The 25,294-nt window shown below is 43.0% G+C and overlaps 1 protein-coding gene across 2 annotated transcripts; it reads right to left on the bottom strand.

The window, feature by feature from the left end:
• Positions 1 to 1,906: 1,906 nt before the first annotated feature.
• Positions 1,907 to 23,949, bottom strand: DCAF7 (DDB1 and CUL4 associated factor 7). Of its 2 annotated transcripts, XR_011468519.1 has the most exons (8): positions 23,552 to 23,949; positions 13,544 to 13,702; positions 12,768 to 12,879; positions 12,273 to 12,391; positions 8,810 to 9,019; positions 7,749 to 7,866; positions 6,466 to 6,702; positions 1,907 to 1,966 (listed from the first exon to the last, which is right to left on the bottom strand). XR_011468519.1 is itself a non-coding variant. In XM_070395610.1 (7 exons), the coding sequence occupies exons 1-7, from the start codon at positions 23,687 to 23,689 to the stop codon at positions 6,530 to 6,532; spliced, it is 1,029 nt and encodes a 342-aa protein (XP_070251711.1). In that variant the 5' UTR covers positions 23,690 to 23,949; the 3' UTR covers positions 1,907 to 6,529. The 2 variants fall into 2 exon arrangements, 1 of the variants encoding a protein (XP_070251711.1); XM_070395610.1 differs by having other exon boundaries at positions 1,907 to 6,702.
• Positions 23,950 to 25,294: the final 1,345 nt, after the last annotated feature.

Genomic DNA, 25,294 nt, shown 5'->3' with positions numbered 1-25,294 from the left:
CTGAATAATGCTTTTATGAACATTCATGGCCCTGGCCAGTGTGACCAGAAAGGTTATCAGTTTGATTCCAGTCAGGGCACGTGCCTGGATTGTGAGCTCGATCCCAGGTGGGTGGCATGCAGGAGGCAACTGGTTTCTCTCTCACATTAATGTTTCTCTCTTCTTTCCTTTCTCTCTAAAATCAACAACAACAAAAAACTTATTAGAACTAATAAAACAAAAACCTCTCAATCTTCATTAAAAAAATAAAAACTCTTGTGGCATACCAGTTGAAAATTGCTGGTGTAAGCAAACCCCCAAATTTTTGTTGTGTTCAGTCTGATTTTTAACTGCAGTATAGCCCCGTCTGAGATGAATAGTTTACTCTACCAGCTTTTCCCTTAAAAACGAAAGAGTAAGAATCATGTATTTCCCATAAAATACAGAGTCAGGAAAAAACAACAACACACAGTCAGACCACATAGCAGTTTGTTCAGAGCCAGTAGATGCTCATTTTGCCACATAAAACAAACTCTCAGAGTATATACTTCCCTTCAGAGATCCATTGCCACTCTCAGCTCCATTCTTCTGACAGAATGGCAGGCACTTAGTAAATTCTGGCTCACTGAACGAATCACAATTTTGCTTTTCTTTCTTCCCTTGAAATGGCCCAACATGAATAAAGAATGACAATAAAAATAAGTGGGAGGAGTATTCACCTAGGACTTCCTGCATTTGGATAGCAGTGGGGACAGGAACTCCTCCATCCTACCATGTTGGGAAAGTGGCTTGGACTTGGAAACTCTCCTTATCACATTAGAGCCTAGTGTCCAAACCCACAGGATTTGAGAGTTACCATTTCTTTTTTAAAAAATATATTTTATTGATTTTTTTTTACAGAGTGGAAGGAAGAGGGATAGAGAATTAGAAACATCAAAGAGAGAGAAACCTCAATCAGCTGCCTCCTGTACACCCCCTACTGGGGATGTGCCCACAACCAAGGTATATGCCCTTGACCGGAATCGAACCTGGGACCCTTCAGTCCGCAGGCCAATGCTCTATCCACTGACCCAAACCAGTTAGGGCGAGAGTTACCATTTCTTTATCACCCTTCCAATAGATTACTGAATCCTGATTATCCTGGCTCTTAAATCTTTTCAATTGTGGCCTATTCTCCTTTCCTGCTTCTCCTTAGTTCAGGCTTTTTTTTTCTTTTCTCACTTTGACTATTATAACAGGTGAACTGACTCCCTATCTCACCCCCCACTCAAAGGTAATTTCTTCATTGCTCCCTAAAATGCAATTCTGAGCATGACTTGCCTCTATGTACAATTTCCAGTCTCATACAGGAGTAAGGTCTAATCTTTCTGCAAAGCACAAAAGATTCTGATCTGGCTCCTACTTACCTCTCTAGCCACATTTTCCACCAGTTCCCATATAAAACCCTACATCAACTTGTACTTTTCTGAATATGATCACACCCTTTCTTGCGTTTATAGATTGGTACCTGAATGTTTCCTCTGCCTTAAATGCCTTTCCCTATTCCTAGAGAATTCCAACTCAGCCTTCAAAGCCCAGTTCAAGTATGTCTTATGAGATTTCCCCTTACTATCTCTGGCTCCCACCCAGTCAAAGGTGATTACTAACTCCCCAGGGCTACAAGTAAGCCTGAACACACCTATTATTGCACAACACTGACAGTATTTGTTTATGTGGCGTTTCCTCTGGTAGACTGTGAGCAACTTGTGGGTCACGGTCCCTGGCATAGAGGAGGCGCTCTGTGTTTTGTTAAAGGTGATAAGTTAGGCTGTCAGATAGTGATGAGGTGGGGTGCAGTCTAATCCCCCAGCCAGTGTCTCTGGAACATGACCATGGTAGCAGAATGGGAAGAACTAAATTCACCACAAGAAATTATTCAGTCAACCTATACATGTTCAAGTTTTATTACAAAGTATGATGGGCAGAAAATACGGTCTTATACAGGAGGCTGAAACAGAATGAAAGGGCAAAAATTAGGTTTAATATACTCAGGAAGCAAGAAATAAAGTCATAGACATAACACTCCACTTTTAGGTGCTCTTGAAATAGCCGTCAATGGGGATTTACCATTGTGGTTTCACAGCACAGTGTTAAAATTTATTATAAGCCCTGTGTACAATCAGTCCTGTGAAAATAATTTCTTAAAAAGAAAAATAGTTACAGTACAGTTGTGTAAGGGGCAGCTTCCTCTCCACCTGACCATAGGATGCCACAAAATCCATAGTATAGAGGAAAAGTTTAAATATATAACAAGAAAGTAAGTTCAGACACACTAGGCTAGATTGATTGGCTAGAGCGTAACATTTCAGAGAACAAGAAATCTCCATTTCTACAGAGAGGTTTGTACAATCATGCTACAAATTCACACTAGGGGGAGGAGGGATAGGGATGGAAAGTCACTGACAGGGGAATCATAAAATACACAGGAACCAAAGCAAATGATTCATACTCGACTCAAGCAAGTCAAAGCTTTAGCTCAACAAGTTTTATAACATACTGTACACAATCAACCCAAGGTGAGAACATTTCTTTTAAATAGCAGATATTACAAGTTCATCTTCAGTCACTTGTCCCAAAGGTGGGCACTTAAAAGTTTTCCAGCTGTTACACAGACTGCCAACATCTTTCTTCTTGAGTTCATACTTCTATTAGCTTATTTGTTTCTGGTTTTTAATACCAGTCCAAGCCTCTTTGGAAAGGCACCTGCATGTCCCATATTTAAAAAATAACATCCGGAAAGTAGCCTGAGAGGACCTGGCCCATACATTTGCCTTTGACCATTAGCAGCAATGACAACTGTGGGAGAAGAAAAGGGTGCAGATGGGGGAGGTGGGCAAGGCTCTGCAACATGAGACTTTCTCAGTAGCTAGTTCAGCTGGTACAGAAAAGACAATTCTTAGAGAGCCTGGCCCTGAGTTCATAGTGACTGCTCAGTTCAGCTTTCCTCCCAGGGAAAACTCAACTGAAGTGCCAAGCATGACACTCCTTCCTCATCCTGGATCGTAAAGCGGAGTCTGCTTTGAGACTTCTACTTCGATGGTCTCCCTTACCCCAAGCCAGGCAGTTGAAGGAACTGACAAATTCTCAAACTGGGGAAGGTGGAGAGATGGTACAGGGCTGGCACTGCCATGTTTGGGAAACCTTGCAGCTTCTGCACAGCGTAGGAATTTAAGGCCCAGGCTGCAGCAGGGAGAAAGTTCTACAGTAGAAAGGAAGTGGGAAGAGAAGGGTACGAGAAAAGGGAGGCGTGGGGAAATTCAGCATGACTGTTTATAACCTCTGCTTCTTCGGCTCCCTACAAACCCAAAACCAAGAAGAGCCATGGTCTCGAACAATCATGGGACTCCCAAGACCTGAGGATTTCTACCAGCAAACATCACATATCACTGCACTGCTGCAGGGAGGGGCTCCACTGCTCCGAGCTGTCCTCCTGTCCCCCAGTTACCCAGGATCACAGATACCCGATGAATGGTCCCTGACAGTCTCACTCCATGCCACACAGCAGTCTGAATACTTCCTCACTTCGGGCCATCACTGCCCTCTAATACTTTCTCCTTTGATCTAAAGCAACACTTACCATTGATTTTCTCCCACATCCTAAACTGCCTCCTAAAATTTTAGTCACAACTATCATCAAACCTTGTAGAAGTCTCAATTTTTTCTGTTTCTTCCCAAATCTTAACCAGTTCTCTGAGAGCCAATCCTGGTTCTGATAAGAAATTCTCACCTCATTATCAAATATCTCCCATCTTCAAGTCCCTCATCTTGCAGCCCGACTCCTACCTGGAAGGAGAGGTTCCAACTCTCTGGAGTGTAAACACTCAAGCTCTTGAAGGCTTGTACCCATTCACCAGCTCTCTGATGTGGAACCTGAGGCCTAATTTATTCAGCACTTCCTCCTCTCCCTTCAGAGGGAGACAAGAAAAACAAAGGCAGCTTCAGCTCAGGGGCCGCGAACAAGTCAAAGGGTCACCAGAGTAAGAGCCCAGAAGGGTGTGTGGCCTTTCCAGTGAAGTCCTGGCAGCTGCTCTTCGCCCTTTCGAGGAGAGCAGATCTAGCTGTGCTCTCTGCCTGTCAATTTAAGAACCTAAACAAACTAAACAGGCACTGGCTCTTGAAACTACAACAGATCTCTGCTTTCTGGAACATGGCTGGCTAAGAGGTTTTCTCAATCTTGAAACTACAGAAATCCCCTCCTCAGAGGGTGAGAACCAGGACTTCCAAATACCAGCATCCCAGCAACCGTGAGTGTGTGTTTGCTCAGGGAGCGTGGGAGTCTCCCCTGGGCCCCAGGTGGGATGTCAGGACTGCACTGTGGGGCCTAAGGACAGTGATAGGGCTAGGAAGGAGTCCACAGGGCAAGGGGGAAAAATCAAAAGCTGTAGATTTCCAGAATAAATAGCAACTTTACCCAAATATATTCTAATTACTATTAATTAATTTTTTTTCTCCAGGTTGTTTTTGAATTCTAGTTGTGCAAATCTCACCATTCAGACCAGGCTTAGGTGCAGATCAGGAAGGGATCTTAAATCAGATCTCAGTACAGTTAAGCCCTGCCTCAGCAGGACCAGCTCCCTCTTCCATTCTGATCTCCATTTCAGACCCTTTTCCACAAGAAGGAACTGATGGCCTCCTAGAGCAAACAGCCATCAATCTAGATTTGGGACCCTTGCGAGAAGGGCCCTGGAGCCATCAAACATAACTACAAGCAGAGAAGGGTTCAGAGCAAGAACTGCTCACTTCACATCTCCAAATGACACGCTGCAAATCTGGTAAATCCAGGAGCGTAAACCTCAAGCAGCTGAGTAGCCAAAGAGCCCCCAAACCAGAAAAAAAAAGTAAAAAGGCAGAAAGGAAAATATTCTAACAAAAGAGCCTTTTACTTTGGGACAAGCCCCTGTGTAGTAAAGCAAAGAGCTTTGGGGATAAAAATACATCTGCTTCTGAAAAGGAAGACTCAACCAAAGGGTTCAAAGGGCTCAGAAGAACAAAGCTAACTTTCTTGTTTCTCAAGAGCAGGTGAGAGCCTAAGTGGACAAAACCATCAGCCTTATGGTCTGGTTTGCTACTCTCGGGTCTTAGAAACCTTCAGCCACTGGGCAGAGCAAGATGAACCGGGCAGGCTCCCGCCCAGACTCTGAGCGTGTTCCAAACTCAGCCTACTACCAGTGACATCCAAGCCTCTCCATGGAACTCATTCACATAATGGAAACAGACCCCTGCAGCCTGCAAGTTCAAATACTGCTCAGACCTAGACCGGAGCTCCTAACTGGCTGACCCTGGGCCTCTGATTCTTTTTGTAACTATGTAATTGATGGCCTGAAATCACGATGGCCCCCCTTACAAGAGCCGACAGTCTCCCTACTCTAAAGGAGATCGTGTTCAGGATTAGATGCACAGATTGTGTGCCTCTCAAGCCGGAGTCTCTCACCTCAGAGCTCTCAATCCAAAGAGTGGCTGATATACCACCAGTCACAGTTAACTAAACAAACAGAGATACCAAAGTTCAACTGATAGATCATTTTTGTCCATCATTCAAGACATGAAACAGAATGGCCTGGGGCTTTTATTTGGAGGGAAAAACAAACTCTGAAACTATGTACTGGAAATATGCTCTAGACTCAGCTTTCATGAAACTGTTCCCCTCAAGTCAGGTACCCCCATCAGCCTATTTCTGCTCTAGCACGTTCCCAATAGGTCCCAGTGGGGTTGGACAGAGGTACTTCGGCAAGTAACAGAAGGCTTCACATGTGTGTTTTGGAGCCCAGAATGCCCTTGAGAAGAGCCAGACTAAAAAAAGGTGAGAGAGCTGGCCGGCTTCAGAGCACCAAGGCGGTTTGGGACTCCCGGTCAGGTCTGTTCTGCTCAGGCAGTGACGCAAGAAGGCAACTGCTCATGGGATCAAGGGCCTCGTGCCAGGTTCGGGCACTGAGGGAGGAGAGGAAGGTGCTATCAGGGAGGACTATGAAACAAAGGAAGAAACCAGAGAGTAAAATTCTTTTCATAAAAAAATTAGCCTGGTAGATAAAAAATATACAAAGTTGAAATTTGTTACAGACATTGATAATAGGAGGAAAGACAACTTCAAATTGGTATTTGTTCCCACTTAAGTGCTAACACGGACATGGACACAGATTGCTGCCTTGGGCAACAGACAGACAGAGACATCTGGGGCAGATGAATACAAACATAGCCAGTGCCCGTAATGCTCATTAACACAAAGGCTGACAAACTAATATACAGAAATTTTTAATTGAGGAACTAAAGAAGAAGAAAGGAGAGAAAATCTTAAAACTCAGCCCTGGGCTGAGGAGGTGCCACACAGCCCTGAGTGTAGCACAGAGAGCAATGGGGTGACTGGCCAGGAACTCCTAGAGCAGCTTCTGGTAACAGTGGGTGCAAAGCAATGAAAGACACACTGGCCACTGGAAACATGTTTCTTCTTACTTTGGGGTGGGGCAGAGGCGGGAAACACGAAAGCCCCTGCCTCGTGAACACGGCGCCTCCAACACTACACTCTGAGTATCTCCAGGCAGTTGTTGTAGCAAATGGCGATCCAGTCGGGCTGAGTCGATGCCCATTGCACGTTGTTGATCTCTCCCTCAGCTGTGTAGGCCAGGATAGGGTCCTCGATGGCCCGGGGCATTTGCTGGATGTCCCAGATGAGAGCCTGATGGTCATCCGCTGGTAACAGAAAAGCAGAAAGCAAGGTCACAACTCAGGCAAAGAGGATAATGATCCCTACATTTGGCGGTGCTGGTGGTCAGTTTACAAAACATTTGCTCACCAGTGAGAAAGATTTTATTTTAAGCCCCCATTTTATAGATGAGGAAACTGAGATTTGGAAATTTAAAGGACTTGCCCAAAACCACAGAGCAATGTAGCCAGTGAGAGGCAGAGCCAGGACTCAAAGCTAGCCTCTGGCTATCCCCGGGCTGTGTTCACTGCATTGGAGGTAGGTGACAGAATGGGACCTGGTGGGCATCTCTCATCCTATAGCACGCACCAGGAAAGGATGAAGCGATGAGATAAGGATGGCAAGGTTTTGAGTTAAGTTTACTTTTTTCTAGTTCCTAAGTGATCTGTAATGTCTATCATGTTACTTTTATAATCGAAATAGTAAGTTCTTAGTCTAAGAGAAGAAAAAGCAAGGAAAGGACCTTCAATATCAGTGTCTTCTAATCCCATCAGCCTATCCTGATGTCTTTTATACTCAGGGGAGCTGAATAAACTAAACCCTAATTGGCCAGGCTCATCAGGGCAAACGGAGATGTGAAAACTACAGGTCACACACCAATGACCAGACCAGGCTACACCGGGCCCTTCAGTGCATCCAGAGCTCACTGTAGGTTCATTACATCTCCTAAGGGAGATGTCACTCTTGGCAGTCCCAAAGACTCTGTTACGTCTATGACAGACTGTCCCTCTCTTCCACATTCATGGATCTGAGTCCTATGTGTCAACCTAGATTTCAGGGGTGGACATATGAAAGACACAGCCTGTAACTGATACATGACGAAAACAGTACATGGAAGATGCTCTGAGAATACAAGCGCATTTGGAAAATTGGACTGCTTCGCTTTCACAAGTATAGAGCAGCTCCCAGTTGAGTTACTTTGGTAAATCTCTCAAACTATCCTCAGGAAATAGTAAGGATTACAATTCTAAGGAAACACGAAAGATCTCCTTACCTCTCCTCCCACATACTGCCCCTCCCACACCATGTTTACCTGCAGTGCAAATGTGGCAGGATGAATGTGGGGCCCACGCAATGCCATTGACGCATGCTCGGTGGTTGTTTAACCTTGCGACAGGCGTGCACGGAACTCGGACATCCAGAATCACTACCTGCAGAAACAACAAGGAAAAGGCCCAGGGACTTCAGAGTGTGAGGGGGGAAAAAAAGACACTACAGAAAATAAAACAAAATTTTTTAATCATGATTTCCTCATTTGTGGATTTAAAGATTATTAGATACAGAGTATCTCTGTCCCAAAAGCAGCTACTGGATTGAAGAAAAAGGAAAAAATAAGACACAGGTAGTTTATAGTCTATATCTAAAGCAATACAGGGTCTTTAGACTGATATGGAAGGGGAGAAGCAGGAGTAGGTAACATGAATCTGGATAATGCACCAAGTCCGTTAGGTGCGTATGCTAAGATTCTGTGCATGCTCAGCGGGACAGAGTGACAGCACCCTCTGCCCCCAAAGCAGAATTTGGAATGTAAGGACTCTGAGGTGCTGGCTTCACCAAAACAAAGTTAATAATTGCATTGTCTCTACCCACAATTTACTGCCTGTATCAAGTAACAGGCTACAGAGAGTTGCCATTTCCATGTCTGTTTGCTAAAGCTGGAAGAATCTGTCCTGAATACAGAGGGGAAAACTGCTTCTTACTCAGCCTCATAAGCACGTATGATTTGGTTTACTTTTTAGATATTGCCTTTCTTGACACCAACCCCAACTCTTCAAGTATTGAAGTTTTTAACACATTGTGCTTATTCTGGATCAGGTTTTCTCAATCTCAGCACTCCTGACATTCTGGGTCAGATAACTCTGTCCTGTGCATTATAGGAGATTTAGCAGCATCCCTGGCCTCTACCCACTAGATGCCAGTAGCACCCACCTCTCCCCCCGCCCTCCCCCAAGTTGGGTTAATCGAAACTGTCTTCAGACATTTTCAAAAATCCACTGGGAGAAATCTGCCACCAGTTGAGAACCACTGTTCTAGATATACTTAGTGCCAGAGTTAGGCTGCAAGGCCCATGCTAGCCTGAAACAGGGTGCTCACCTCCATTCCATCCATGGCCATAGTGGCCAGGTAGTTAGGGTCCTGCTTGTTCCAGCAGAGGCGAAGCAGTGGGTGATGCTGTGGGTCTTCATAAATGATGGTGCTGTGTTCTAGATGGCGGAGGTCAAACATCCGCACCGAGCCATCAGCACCCACAGAGGCAAACATGTCCCTACCACCGCCAGCCCGGCTAAATGCGATATCATAGACCTGTTGGTAAATAAGACACTTCAGCCAGATTCCGATCCATTACCTCCTTTTCCATAGCAGGAAATCTGTTATGCCTAGATCATCTAAACCCCTGTTTGTAACACAGGAGGAGAGAAAAAAACCAAACAATGTCTGCAAGTCTGGAACCTGAGAGCTCTAACATCAGTGACTTTCCAAAGAGTGAAGATCATTCTGCTATAGAAATTGGCTGGCTTCTTCCCACAGCCCTGCTTTCCAAGTCTTCTTCCTCCAATCCCTATGATAAACTGCTGACCAACAGAGCACACGTGACTCTGAGCAAGTGTTCTGTATGCTTAGACAGGCTCAGCTCAAGCCAGAGACAGTGGTGGCTTCTATTTGTGTGGGGTCAGAGGCCAAGATCATAGTTTAGAGCGGTGGAAGTAACCCTCCTGTGGCCGCTTAGCCAAGCTGGTTCTGCTGTGAAACCTGGACCTGAGATTCATTTCCAAGAAAGAAGTAACAGCAGTTTTATACCATGGGAGGCATTCCTATATTCGCAAAGAGAGTTCTCACTCTCTTGTCCCAGGACAAGTTGTTTCTTCTCCTAGTTGGCCTGCATTCATAAATGGTTTAGGTTTTGAATCACTGTTTTCTGCATTTACTACTTGCCGCGAACACTGCACACCACTACTGTCTATGAGAAAACAGAGGTAGAGAGCAACAGAGAACTTCAGAGAAAAATAAAAAAGGACAGAGAGCCCTGGCTGGTTTGGCTCAGTGGATAGAGCGTCGGCCTGCAGACTGAAGGGTCCCAGGTTCGATTCTGATCAAGGGCATGTACCTTGGTTGTGGGCACATCCCCAGTAGGGGGTGTGCAGGAGGCAGCTGATCGATGTTTCTCTCTCATTGATGTTTCTAACTCTCTATCCCTCTCCCTTCCTCTCTGTAAAAAATCAATAAAATATATTTTTAAAAAAAGGACAGAGAGAGACAAGCCAGAGCCAGACAAGCAGAGAGAAGAGAGACACACTGAAAAAGAAAAACAAATGAAAGGAAAAACAAAACCCACCTCTGGGGTCAAGATTAACAACAGCTGACTTCTGGAGAGACATGACTGACTCTCACTAAGTACCATGACACCACCTTCTTGAGGTTCTGCCTGCCAAGGGACACTGCGAAACGAGCATCTAGTTCTATTCAACCTCACAAATTCCTTTTTCTTTGACTATGAAGAAATTACACTTCTCTTTCTACAGTAGGAATGATTCGAAAGGAACTGGGCAGTCACCACAAGGAGGCCCTGCAGCTCCAGGCTGTCCTGCCTGAGGACAGGGGCATGTTTATCAATGTGAGCACCCCAGGGGGCCGGCTCTCAGTAACTGCCAAGAACAGGGACGCCACAGCAGCATCACTAAGCAACAAGGTGCCGTGGGCAATGTGACCGAGTGTGTAAAGCTCTCTCAGCTTTAACTGCCTGCTTCTTCATGGGGCTCCACCAGTAATTTCATTATAAACCACGGGGAGATGACAACCCTCCTCTACACCAACCTGCCAGGCAGCAACAGGAGCCCCCAAATAAGTCTTTACTTTGATAGTGAGAGGTGGGCTGAGAGAAGCCATAGGTGCTAGGAGGTATCACTGTTTCTCTCAGAGCAACTATCGTCAGGTTCATTTCTTCAAGGCCAGGGCCTATTTGCTGGTCCTGGCCTTCCGCTCTGGTAGGGAGAGGCTAAGGAATTTCTCCTCCCCTCTCTCTGTCCCCTGAAGCATCTCTGGCAATGACTGTGTCCCCTCCATGGCTCTAGCTTTTGCCAGGTACACTCAGCCCCTGGATTCCAGTAACCCTGCCTCTTCCCTTGGCCCTTCTGGCCTGTGGGCAGTGCCACTTCCTGCTGCTTCTATTCTCTAGATCAGCGGTCGCCAACCGGTGGTCCGTGAGATCCGAAAGGTTGGGGACCGCTGCTCTAGATTGCCTCACTGCTCCTATTCTCTAGATTGCCATGTCTGTGTAAGCAATCCCCTGGATTAAGTCCCCTCCGTTTACATACTTAGAGTAGTTCTGGTTTTCTGAACTGGACCCTGACAGAAAACAGCAGACTACATTGTCACATAACTAAAACGTAGCAACCTGTTCCACTTGATGTCAACTGGGTTTCCAGAAGTTCCTTACTGGTCCTCTCTGCAGGACAAATTCTTCCTTTGTCCCTTGGCTCAGCAGTAGGCCAGGCCAGCAGTCTTGTAACAGATCTTACCCTTAGGAGCACAGAAAGCCAAACAACAACCCCTTACTAAGAATGATAACCTGGTCACCAACCTCCTATTCTGTGGATAACCTCAAGTTTCTGACCTAAAGTCAAGGCATCCTTTTTATCTGTACAGGTATTAATATTCCTTGCTATGCAGGGAAAGGTAGAAGAGAAAAGGAAACACTGCCACAGGAAATCAGAGAACTAGGTGCATGCAGCAGCTCTGGGAGGACAAGATTTAGGACCACTTTCCAAAATCACTCATGAGAATTCTTTGATTAAAACGCGGCCACAAAGAGTTCCCTGTGAGTTTTGCAATAAACACAGGGGAAACATCACCATCAAGATAAACCATATTCAATTCAAAACAGTTTTAAGTATTAAGTGAACATACTAGAATTTCATAAAACAAGTTTAGAGAAAAATTGATTAACTAGGTTTCACAGCCAGGAAATTTCTCTCTTCCTGCCTCTCCCTCTCAAAAGCAAATATATTTCAAGATAAATGTTACTCTAAGATTCATTTTTAATCACATCAGGTCCGAGTTTGTCTACAAGAGAGTTCATTGTTAAAAAACAGCAATCTTTGGCCGGAACCAGTTTGGCTCAGTGGATAGAGCGTCGGCCTGCGGACTGAGGGGTCCCAGATTCGATTCTGGTCAAGGGCATGTACCTGGGTTGCGGGCACATCCCCAGTGGGAGATGTGCAGGAGGCAGCTGATCGATGTTTCTCTCTCATCGATGTTTCTAACTCTCTATATCTCTCCCTTCCTCTCTGTAAAAAATCAATAAAATATATTTAAAAAAAACAAAAACAAACAGCAATCTTTGGCATGAAAAGAAAAATTACTATAGGACAAGTTGTTTGTATCAGTCAAAAAACGAATTCCTTTACAATAGTGTTTTTCATTCTTGATACGTTACTATTTCCAATTCAGACACAATGTTAGCATTATGATTTTCCACATCATTTGCAAAACACTGAGCAGACAAGACAATCTGACCACACTGAAGGCACAGAAAGCAGAAGAGGGACAGCATCATTACCTCTTTATCATGGGCAATCAGTTGGGTCTTCACATGGCCAGACACAAGATTCACTCGCCCCAACACCTGCCCTGTCTCCAGCCCCCAGATGGTACAAGTTGTATCAATGCTGGAGGTACCTGGAAACAATCAGTGCACGTCAGTAGCGGACAGGAGTGAGGTTCCCAGGCAAGCTGCTCTCCTTGTGCCTACTCACCAGTTCAGCACAGGAGACCACGTGCCATAAACACTTCCTAGCATAGGGAGGGTACCAGGAGAGCCCCAAAGAGTCAAGTGTTCAATCCTTAACCTAGGATCTTAGACTCTGACTGGAGACAAACCATACACCTATGAGAAGCTTGATTCCATATGAGGAATGAACCACATTCCCTATCTAGTCTCTTTCTCGCTTGGTCCCATTCTAGGATGATGCCTGTACCTCAAGCCCCTGGTTAAATCTGAGAAAACATATCTTTGCTTCTTCAAACTGTAATCCACAGCCCCTCACTCCCTTACCTAAAAGATAAGGATCCACTTCATTCCAGTCAAAGGAGGTCAGAGGAGCACAGAAATCTGAGTTTTTGTTATTATTTAGCAAACATTCCAGTCTGGTCTCCGTCTCACCAACCTGAAAGAACAATGAAAAAAAAAATCAGCCAGTCATTTTCCCCAAAAAACTTTTAATCCCCCTTTAGACAATATCTTAGTAAATATAAGACATGGGGGGTGGGGGGGGGGGGAACATTTTTACCATAAAGAGTAATAAAACCCAGAGGAATTCCCTGAATGCTACTTCTCTACAAGCTTTTCCCCCCCGCCTAGCTTTGTTTTCCAAATTTTTCTAGAGGAGAGGTCTTCTCACCTTGCCTGGCTGGGCACTCACTACACCTCCGGGCCAGGAGACGCCAATGCTGATTAGCTCAGTTGAGAGGGCAGATGACACTCATCAACTCCCTAATCCACACGCATACTTGACTAGAATCAGTGGCCCGTAGTCTGTTTAATTTACTCAAAAGTATCTTGACTGTAAACAGAATAAGAGGCCTCAAGTATCTCCACCCCCTCAGAGGTTCTATCAGGTTAGCTGAGCCTTGGATTTCCAGGGCTGGCTGTGGCCAGCAGCAGGGACTTCCAGGAATCTTGGCTAGGAAATCTGCTGAGTCAAACAAGGTCATTTCAGATCCGCTCGCATTTGTTTCTCCCCCGTGGCAATGACACTCTGCTGCCTCCAACCCCAGCCTGTTCTCTGTGACTCCATGCTTCTGATAACAGCTGAAACAGCACCTGCTTACCCTCCACACACGGAGATAGTCACCACTTGTCGCCAGTAGGTCTGGATAGACGCCTTTTGTGTCAGGGATCCACATGAGCTTTGTGGTGGGGTATGGATGGTCAAAGGTGTTTCGGCAAATAAACTCCGAACTCTCTTCATCTAAACCAACAAGCTGAACCTGTAACACAACAAAATTGAGCCGTGACAAAGACATCAGATTCCTGGGAAGTGACTGCAGAGTCAAGAACTATTACAGAGAGGACATCTAGTCCAACCATCCCATTTCTCAGATGAGGAAACCCAGACTTGAAGGGTTGGGTTACAGTCAACACTGCAAAGCTAGTAAGAGGCAGAGACAAAACTTGAAGACAGGTTTTCAGACTCCAAATCCTACACTTAAAAAAAAAATGTTTTTATATATATATAAATAATTTATTTCAGAAAGGAAGAGATATAGAAACATCAATGATAAAAGAGAATCATTTATCAGCTGCCTCCTGCACGTCCCCTCCTGGGGATTGAGCCCGAAACCCGGGCATGTGCCCTGACTGGGAATCAAACCGTGACCTCCTGGTTCATAGGCTGATGCTTAACCACTAAGCATACCGGCCAGGCCAAATCCTGCACTTTTGACCCACAGAACTGCGTTACCTGCCCAGCAGGTTACACCTTCCCCCACAACCCTGAGGCATCTGATAATGTGTGTGGTTCAGTTACTCCAGTCTTGAAGTGCTGTGTGTATTTAGCCCCTGTGCAGTCCCAGTTCCACACAACAAAGTGACATCTCACGCACAAACTGCCCCTTCCCCCACACTGGCTAGTAACAAGTTTCCACATAAAGGTGTGAAAAACAAGCATTCAAGAATCCAAACCACTCTACTGGCAAAAAAAAAAAGGGGGAGGTGGGGGTAACTACTGAGAGGAAGTTCCCTGGTTCTGGCCACTTTTTCTTAGAGTTAATTTTGGGCCAATATTGATTTCCATTCTTTGCTGTCAAACTTAATCAGGCTCAATGGGAAATGCCGTGTATATTTGCTTATGAATTTCCATCAACTGGAAGATGGAATGGAAAATTTTTGCTAACAATCCATAATGAGAGGATAAGCACTAACCATACAACAGAAAACAGAATTCCTTTTACTCTTGCTTCAGTCTTAGATACAAGTATCTTCCTATCTTTTTTTTTTTTTAATTTCGGTACAGTCCCATACAATAAAATTTCACTAAGTGTTTTTCAATGATTTGGAATATATATATTTGCAAATGTATACAATTGTGTAAGCTCTCCCATCCCCCACAACAATTAAGATAGAGAATACTTGCATCACCCCAAGAAGTTCTCTGGGGCTCCTCTGCAGTCAATCCTCTACCCCTAGTCCTAAGCAACCCCTGACCTATAGGTTTGCCTTTCTGTAATACCGCATAAATGGAATTACAGTATTGAGACTTTTGTGACTTTCAGCATGCTGCTCTTGAGATTCATCCATGTTGTGTGTATCAGTAGTACCTTCTTTTGTTGTTGTTAATCCTTACCCAAGGATATTCCCTCCCCCCCACCATTGATTTTTAGAGTGGGAGGGAGGGGGGGAGAGTCAGACACATTGATATGAGAGAAAGACACCAATTGCTTGCCTCCTGCACATGCCCCAACCAGGGCCAGGGCCAGGGATTGGGCTTGCAACCATGGTACATGCCTTTGACTGGAATCGAATCCAGTACCCTTCCATCTCAGGGCTGACGCTCTATCAACTGAACCAAACTGGCTAGGGCAGTAGTGTTTTCTTTTTATTGCTGAATAATATTGCATTATATGGAAACACTATATCCAGTTGATGAACTTTTGAGTTATTTCTAGTTTGGGGCCATTAATGTAAACTGATATAAACATTTATGTATGAGGGTTTTTTTTGAGGGGGCAAATTTTCATTTTTTTCTTTGGTGGACAACTAAGAGTGAAACTGCTGGTTTATATTGTAAGTGTATGTTTAACTTTATTAAAAAACTTTGTCTACAACGCCCAACCAAGCCACACCGACAACCTGTTTTCTAAGTGGCTTTGTCATTTTGCATTCCCACTAGCATTACGTGACAGTTCCATATGCTCCACATACTTGTCGGCACTTGGTATGGCCAACTTTTTAAGTCATTCTAATAGGTGTGTATTAACAACTAATGATACTGAGCACCTTTTCATGTGTTTATCTGCCACCTGTATTTATTCTCTGGTGAAGTCTGTTAAAATATTTTGTCCTTTAAAAAGACTTTAGATTCACACAAAAATTGGGCAGGAAGTACAGAGTTCCCACACATGCACAGCCTTCTCCACTATCAACGTAATAAAGTGGTATGTTTGTTACATCTGACAAACCTACAATGATACATCACTATCACCCAAAGTCCAGAGTTTACATTAGAGTTCAGTCTTTGTGTTGTACATTCTATAGGTTTGACAAATATATGATGTGTGTATACCCACCATTATAGTATCATACAGAATAGTTGTACTTTTTACTGGGTTCCTCGATTTCTTATTTGAGTTTTCAGAGTTCTTTGTATATTCTGGATACAAGTCCCTAGTTATGTGTTTTACAAGTATCTTCTTAGTCTATGGCTGCTCTGTAATTTTCTTTCAATGTTTTTTAAAGAAGAGATGTTTTTAGTCCTGGCCGGGAGGCTCAGTTGGCTAGAGAGGCATCCTGATGCTCCAAGGTCGTGCCCAATCAGGGCACATATCTAGATTGTATATAAAGGTGCTCATTTCTCTATACTGTCAACAATACAAGAATCTCGATAACTTAAATTCCAATTTCCTTTAACTACCTGTGAGGTTGAATACCTTTTCTTGTTTATTGATCACTTGCATTTCCTCTCCTTGGAGCTGGTTATTTACTAGGTGTACCTGTTAATAATGCAGATTTTTTTCAATAGATAGAGTTATACATATGTTGTTATACTAGTATATGCGATTTGATACGTATGCTATTTTGTTGTATTACTCCTTCAGATTACCACTTGTTCCGACCAATGGCACACGCACTTTCTGAGCAGCACTTCAAAACGTAGGAAGAAGTGGAAAATTGGGTCTCTGAATGGTCTGCCTCAAAACAAGAAAAGTTCTATTGGGACGGTATCCACTAATTACCTGAAAGATGGGGGAAAGGTGTAGCTAGCCATGCACATTACTTTGAATAAAGCACTTTTGATGTTTCTCTTGAAATTATCATGTTTTCTTTGATTACAAAATCTGCATTATTACGGTTAATAATGTGGATTAACTACTAACCATTTAATAGTGCGGATTAACTATTAACCATTTAAAAATGCAGATTAATTATTAACTGGTTAAAAATGCAGATTATTAACCGGTTAATTGGTGTGGATTAAAAAAAAAAGAAAAAAAATAGTGTGGATTAACTATTAACTGGTTAATAATGCAGATTTTGTAGAAAACACGATAATTTCAAGAGAAACATCAAAAGTGCTTTATTCAAAGTAATGTGCATTGCTAGCTACATCTTTCCCCCATCTTTCAGGTAATTTGTGGATATTGTTCCAATAGAACTTTTCTTGTTTTGAGGCAGACCATTCAGAGACCCAATTTTCCACTTCTTCATACGTTTTGAAGTGCTGCTCAGAAAGTGCATGTACCATTGATCAGAACAAGTGGTAATCTGAAGGAGTAATACAACAAAATAGCATACATATCAAATCAAATATATATCAACATATGTGTAACAACATTTATTGAAAAAATCCGTATTAACTGGTACACCTTTATACTTTGTCCATTTCTTTTTTTTTTTTTTTAACACATTAAATAAATTAGCTCCTACTGTCTGCCATGTTTTGGAAATGCTTCCCCCGGCCTATCAAGTCTTTTGACAAGGTATCTTTTCATATAGAAATGTTTTATTTATATACTATAATCTGTCAATCCTTTCCTTAGTTGACTCTTGATTTAATGAGTGACTTACAGGCTGTTTTCTCCTCTGCTCATCCCCTCTGCCCCAGTACAAATTTGTTAGTCAATGTTCTCCTACTGTTTGTGAGACTTTATTTACATTTAGATATTTTTGACCTGGAATTTGATTTTCATGCATGACATGAATTAGAGGGTTTTAAATTTTCCTGCCAGATGGACAGCCAATTATGTCATACAATTCATTAATCCCCTTCCCCCCACCCAGGGAATTAAGGTACTATCTTATCAAATACTACACTTCTATATACATTTAGATCTGCTTTGGATCATTCTATGTGGTTCCACCAACCTCTCTGGCTATATCAATTCCAGGATGCTTATTCTAATCTGATAGAGCAAGTGTGCCCCACTATTTTTCAACACCCTTTCCTCATAACTTATTTTTCCTCTCTTTACAACAATATCTATTTAAAACTCTGGAGACAGATAGTATTCCAGTTCTGGCTCTTCTTTTATCTTCAATATCACTTAACAGATCTGGGCTTTAGTTTCCTCATCTTCCCATAAGTATTGATATGTAGTATTTTTTCCAATCTGTTAACTTCTCTTTTAAAAAATTTAAAATATATATATATGTGGTCAATTTTTATAAACTGAGTTATCTTTTAAAAAGTGCATTTTCCCCCATATAAATCTTATATATTAAGTGTATTTTCAGGTATTTACAGAGAACAATCTATAATAGCTGTCGACTTGTACACACTGTTCTATTATCTTCTGTCAAATGGGGCTAGCCTAATTTCGCTTTCCCCTCTTCAAGAGGACTCGGTTGTTTTGCCTGGGTGTCCAAAACATTCCTTATTCATCCTTAAAATGTAGAAACTTTCCTAAGAAGTGTTTTGTTGCCAATTGTTCGGTGTCAATTTTTCTTGAGGTATAGTTTGAACTCATTACTTCAAACCTTTGTTTCTATAAAGTTCTCTTTAATTGCATATTTGAGTTTTTGTGTCTCAGTTCTTTGGTCTTCTTCAGGAATACCAATTATACCTAAGTTAGATCTTTGTTTTCTGCATCTATTATGTTCTAATTATTTATTTCCATTTCATTTTCTCAATGTCTTCTCTAACCTTCACTCTGTTTTTAACAGTTGGTATTTTTATTCTTTTAATCCTGTGATAATTTTTGTTTTCTCTTCCACTATTTCCCTGGGCTGCACCTGCTGATGTTTCATTTTCTCCTGTTACTATGCCTCATTTTACCTGATCGCCTGTATCTCTGCTTAGAGTTTTTTACTTGCTTAAGTTCTTTGACTTTATGGTGGCAGGACTGGCCACTAATTTCCAACTGAAGTAAAAAAACATTTTTCTAGTGTGGGTACTTTACCTGCCACTGGTTTCCCATTCCCCCCTCCCCCTTTCTTATAATATCTTTCTATAATTACTGTGCCAGTTCCTTTCGTATGAGGCAAGTTCTTCCTAGATGATGTAAAGAAGGTTCTTGTGGGAGAGAGGTCATAGCCATGCCCCAAGTTCATAGAAACACATGAAGCTTTTGCATCTTGCCAGCCAACAGAGATGAGGAGCTGCCAGGCCGCTCACAATTTAGTCTCTCATTCAACCTGCCTCATCTAATGCTTCTAGAGAAGATAGCACATCTATGTGTCTTCTTGTAAAGCTTAGCTCCCCTCTTGCCAAAGTGTCAGTTGGGATCTGAAGAAGCTCCCGCTGCCAGCCTGTGCACCCTCTTTTCACTCTCCCAAACGAAGGATTGTTGACTTTGCCCATCAAAATCCTATTCTGGAGAACTGTTCTCTTTTGAGTTTAAAACTGCAGCCACAGATACCCTATCTCAGCATCTTCCCCATCCCATTTGATCTTCATCATACTGCCATCCTTCCTCATCCTTGTCAGAACATAAGGAAAAATTATCTGACTTTAATCATCTTATTATCAACATTTAAGTTACCCCTCTACCTTTTTCCCCATCCTCCTGCTAAACTTCTTATACTTCCCATCTCCACTCTCTTTCTGAATCTGTTGTTTCACAACACTTTACACCCACATGTGAAACAAATGCCCCTAAAAAAAAAGGCCGTGAAGCAAGATTATTTTTACTTATTTTTACACTGTGGATTTACTATGTCAAATGTCTCCTAAGGAGCAGATATGCAAAATGAAATATTTACTCCTTGAAGGCATGACCACATCTTCACTTTTACTTTTATTACTTACATGAATAACATAAATTATTACTCACACCTTTTATTTTTCAAAAATTAAAAGATGTCATATCTATCTTGTTAATAATATAAGCTTCCTCAGGGAGAAAACTGTGTATTCCATCTATTACAGAGTGCTAGTACTAGAACATGAAGGTTAATACATATTATACATGTGATTAAAAAAAAAAAGTCCCAAGTTATCCAAATCAATATACCACTCCAGTCAGTGAAACATTTTCCCCAAATTGTTAATATAACCAAAATCAGCTAAAGCAAAATTCTGAGAGAATAAAGCAGCTTTTCTTGGTCTTTTCCACTTGTCCTCCCTTCCAGCCTATTTCTGACTATTGCTGATCAATGTCTGTAGAGAGCCTGCCTTGTCAAACTCAGATGAATTCTGACACAGCACTCCTTCATCTCCTGGCACAGAGGCTGAACAACTAGGCATCGCAGCCTCAGGCAGGTCAGACTACCTACAGAACATGGACTCATTCCTTGTTCAAATCATAGCATCTCCAGTATTATCTGTATGAGCCAAATTATGGCAAAAAGCAATAAAGCAGCAGCACTTTTATCCAGTTGGTCCTATGGAGGAATTAGTCCTCTCACTGTCTAGAAAAAAAGAAAGAAGGAAGTTAAAACCGGAAGAGTTTTATGTTTTAAATTCCCCAGGACAGTCTTGCCAGGGACTGATGGAACACTGCAAAACTTCCAAAAGTCTAAATATCAATAAAAAAATACACTGTCTTTATTGCTGCCAATCTCATATCTGCTAATGAAGACTACACAGTTACCAAGCATCATCACTATGCCTAAAACATATATGCGTGTGTTCAATACATATCTGTTGAATTAATGAGCAAAAGAATGAGGATTGAGAGAAAGAGAGACATCCTTTCTCTCTCTCTTTCTCTCTCTCTCTCTCAAATCAGTAAAAATATATCCTTGGTGAGGATAAAAACAAACACAATTTCTGATAATGGAACTTTTTATTCCAGGTGTGACTGACATTATCCTGTTCTTTACTCTGCAATGATTCCCAAATTTATTCTGATGTTGGAACATTTGAAAGTCAAGTTGTTCTTGAAATGCTAATTTTCTCAAAACATTGATGTGAGAGAGAAACATTGGAATAATTTTACTATAGGAAAACATGATTACATTAATACAAACTTTAAAAAGCATAACCATATTTTCTTATAGTCAATGATTCCACAGTAAAAAAGACCATTTTTGGGCTTTTCATCAATGTTAATTTGCTATGTCCATTTATTTTGTCTTGCTGGCAATCATTGTCGAGGGCAAGCAGAAGCCAAAGGTCTGAAAATTTCAACCAATAATTTTTAAATTCCTGCAAATTATGAAATCTGGTACCTCCATGTCAAGTTTCCACAAAACTAAGCCTGAGAATCAGAGCTTTAAAGTGGTATTTACCGTCCACCAGTCCCTAGGCAGAGATTCTCTACAGCAGGATTTTTTAACTTGGGGTCCATGAACTTGAATTGGAAATTTACATTCATATTTTCACTAACCTTTAGCTGAACTTTAGCATTTACTTCAAAGCGGCATGAATCGGTGACTTTGTCATAAATATAAATAACTGATTTTTTAAATATCACATTGCAGTTGTTAAATATGTTGAAATGCTATTTACCTTCATTACTTCAAAAGCACAGTAATAATTACACTGGATGGTGTAATTTAATGAGTTAATATAAAAGTACATATTACTATATCACCCCTTTTTTAATTTGAGAGAGAGAAGAAGGGAGAGGGAGAGAGAAACATAGATGGGTTGCCCCCTGTACGCACCAACAGAGGACCGAACCTGAAACCTGGGCATGTGCCCTGACCAGGAATGGAACTGGTGACCTTTCAATGCATGGGACTCTCAACCAACTGAGCCACACCAGCCAGGTCATATATCACCACCTTAAAAAAAATGTTTTTGATAACTGTAGTTCAATATAACTGGTTTCCTTCTTAGTCCTATATTTTTATGCATTTGAAAACATAATTATGAAAAAAGGTCTCTTGATGGCAGATTGCCAAAGAGATGTCCATGGTGTGCATATAACACATTAAAAACCCTGACTTACATAGGTGGGGGCACAAAAATAATTTTAAGTAATAAAAAGTTTAAGTAATAAAAGTAAATAATAAATGGGATTATGAGTTTGCATTACACTACTAAGGCCACAATGCCTTTGTGCCCGACACAAAGGAGCTCTCATACAGTTGCTAAATGAAGGGACAAACTTTGAGGTAAAATTCCTGCAACTGAAGTTTGGCACCAATTACTCCACTGATTCCACCAGCAGACTGTGGCTCAGTTGGTCTTTCTTAAAAATGTAACTTCTACTGCTTACTCAAGTTAACTCTGGAAGAACTTGCAAGGAAAAAAACATCTATTTGTATGAAGACTCAAACCCTCTAAAAGACATTATTTTACTTTTTTTTAAAAAACATGTATTCTTAAACAATAGTTCTAGTGTTCTTAATTTTACTAACATGGTTTCAACATCAGGACCATGAATTCCATTCCCAGCTCTGCTGTCCACTATGGCCATAATAAGGAAGAAAGAGGAAACAGAGAAAAGAAAGTTATGTCTTGCTCAGGACTTTCTGGTTTCTGTGGGTAACGGGTGGACTTCCAGATCAGTGTGCACTCCATGGTATTTGTTTAACTTCAGGGCAATAGAGTCCATCGCTTTTATCAGTTTCTCCAAGGGGATTCCAAAGAAGTTAAAACATAACCCTAGAGAAACAGCTGTGCTCCTGAAGAACTGTAAACAAACTTACAATGTTCAAATGCTTTTTACAGGACCTTCACCTTTCCTACAACAAACTGTGGGTCAGAAATAGTAAGACTGACATGTGCAATTCCCACAGCTAGTCAATGGGTCAGACGGGAACCGATCCTCGACTGCCTGGCTTTTCCCCCTCGCACCAGCCTACCCAGCGGGAGTGCTTTAAGCACACTAGCCAAAGCTTTCAATTGCTCTGATCCCTAATAATCACAACATTTACTCTTAATAAAAGAAAGAAATTAAGTGGTAAAGGAAAGAAAATTCTTCCCACTGACTTACTCAACAGCTTTCAAAAATAAATGTATGCTGCACTGCCAGCTTAAACGCTCCCCCTTTACTACCAGGAGGACTTCTACGAAGGCTTCTCAAATTGATGGATACTTGCCACTCACGGTTACAAATCTGTATTAGTATGAAAAAGCCAAAAAAAGATATGGCAAGTGTCGTCCTTCTCTATTCAGACAGCAATGGTGGGATCAAGGCTACAGGCCAAGATTTCCAAAAAAGAGATCGCTTTTTAAAGGACAGATATGAGGCAGCAATGGCAATCCTGGCAGAGGGACCGGGGTGACCATGAATAGCACCTGGGGCTGGGAGCGGGAGGAGGGGAAATGGACAGCCCCCATAGAAATCCAGTGCGGCCAGGAGTTAATGACCACCGGCTGAAGCGCGAGCATCCTCCTTCCCAGTTATCACTCCCTCTTTCCTCCTCCGCCCCACGGCTGAAGCAATGAGGCGGGAGAGGCGGGAGGTAGGAGTGGTACATAGCGTAGCATGGGGTGTAAATTCGAGTTTGAGATCTGCTTCTGCCACGACATAGCTGTGACTCCGGCACGTCACAACATCGTGCCTCAGTTTCCCCATCAGTAACTACCCTCCTGACTACACGGGAATGCTGCCAGGATTAAATGAAACCAGTGCGAAGCCCTCTGCTCAGGACCAGACTCAGAGGAACCGCTCCGTGGTGCCAAGGCAAGTCCGCGGGAGGGTCCTGGGGTCTGGGCTCCGGCCCGGAGGGGGCGCTCCCGGGGCCCGCTCCCCGTCCGCTGGGCTCCGAGCCCCTGCCCGGCCCACCTTGTTGTTGTACTCCTCCACGAAGCTGCCCAGCGCCAGGCGAAAGCGCTTGTCAGGCCGCACGCTCCAGTTCATGGCGTAGACGGTCCAGGGCGCTTCATACTTATAGATCTCCTTCCGTTTGCCGTGCAGGGACATGGTGGCTGCGGCGGGGCCGCAGTGCGGGCCCGGTCGGCAGCGGGATGCGGCCGGCGGGGCGGGAGTCAGGCGGGGAGCCGGGCCTGGGACCTAAGGGTCCGAAGAGAGGCGGGGCCCGGGTGGGCAGGGACGGCCGAGCCCGGAAGCGGGGCCTCAGCGACAGACAACGACAGACAACGACAGCCGCCGGGTCCGACCCCCAGTTTCAAACCTGCTTAGGCTCCGACGACAATCACCTTCCGTTTGAGACGTTGCCCCGCCCTCCCGGAACGGAAGCCACGCGTTCCCCACAGTGGCGCCGGGCGTTGGCTGCCTGACACGTCACTTAGGACGTGTTCCTTCTCTTCATTGGCTATTGTACCTTCAGCTTTTGGAACCTCCTTGCTATTGGTGCAAATGTTTGTCTTTCCAATTACTTGTCCCACTTAATCCCAGGGGGCAGGCTCTTCCTCAGTCCCAAAGGTCATTGGCTGACAAAGATGTCAGTCAGAGAGATAACAGCGCAGTGCGGGTGAATGGGGGCGTGGGTGGCCTAGAGGCGAGAGTGCGGAGCTCCAGGCTTCCAAGTTCTAGGCCAAGTCTCTGAGAACGAAACCTCTAGTGTGACCTCCTTTGGCTTCCACTCTGCAGCTGCTATTCCGAGCGGCTTCTCTACTCTGTCGAGTGAAAAGTAAAATGCTGCCTTAGGCGAGGGCCTGCTCGCCTGCTGCATTTCGCGGCACCGAGTGGGACCCCTGGCCTGGCAGTCTGTCCGGCGAGCCAAACGGGAAGCACTTTCTCTCCTCACTCCTGCTAACGCTCCTCCAAACAGGGAAGGGGGCGGACACGCCGCGTGCAGACCGACCCGCCGGTGTTCTCGGTGTTCTCGGGGCCGGGCCGTATGCAGTCCATCTAGAAATGCTAGGAATTCTAGGGCTGGTTTTCGTAAGGCACCTTTCCGACCAGCGTGGCTCTAAGTTTTTTTAGGTTCCTTACCATCCCTTTTTCGCCTCAGATCCCCAAGCAAAAGCTAAGCAAACTCTACATTTTTGTGTCCTGAGTTTGAATTGGAGAAGGGTCCAGAGCTTTGTCATCAAATGGTTTCCGATTCTTTGCTTTCAGCAAAATTAAAGGATTATATTGACTTGTGATGTATCACTAAATACAGTTTTAAATAGTAAATGTGATTGTTATCAGACAACTCAGAAAGAATTCAAGGAACTGAGTGACACTGCTATATGTCACAAACCCCCTACAGTCCCATCCATTTATAGGAACAAGTTTTCTCTGTGCTTAAGTTCTGTGTTTTTATTAAAGGAAAGAAAAATAGGTACAAAATTGTTGCTGAACCTTGTCTTATTCTAATTTTTTTAAAAAGGGTATTCATCCACACATGAACTGAGAGGAAAGAGATGCATTTCCAATAAAATTTCAGTTTCTATAAAAATTTAATGTATATTTATGTTGTTTTGAACAACTCTGTACTAATAAGTGTAACCCTTAAAGCCTTAGTAATGTTATAAAAATTAATCTTAAAATTTCAATGTATACTATATATTTTCAATTTACATATCTGTTGCAAATAGTTATGATAAGATTATGAATAATAGACTTTAAAGCAGGATA

This window comes from Myotis yumanensis, unplaced genomic scaffold (assembly GCF_028538775.1).
Source record: "Myotis yumanensis isolate MYYU_CA2020_CCGP unplaced genomic scaffold, mMyoYum1.0.hap1 SCAF_16, whole genome shotgun sequence".
NCBI lineage: Eukaryota > Metazoa > Chordata > Mammalia > Chiroptera > Vespertilionidae > Myotis > Myotis yumanensis.
This window is presented reverse-complemented; position numbering and strand designations above follow the sequence as displayed.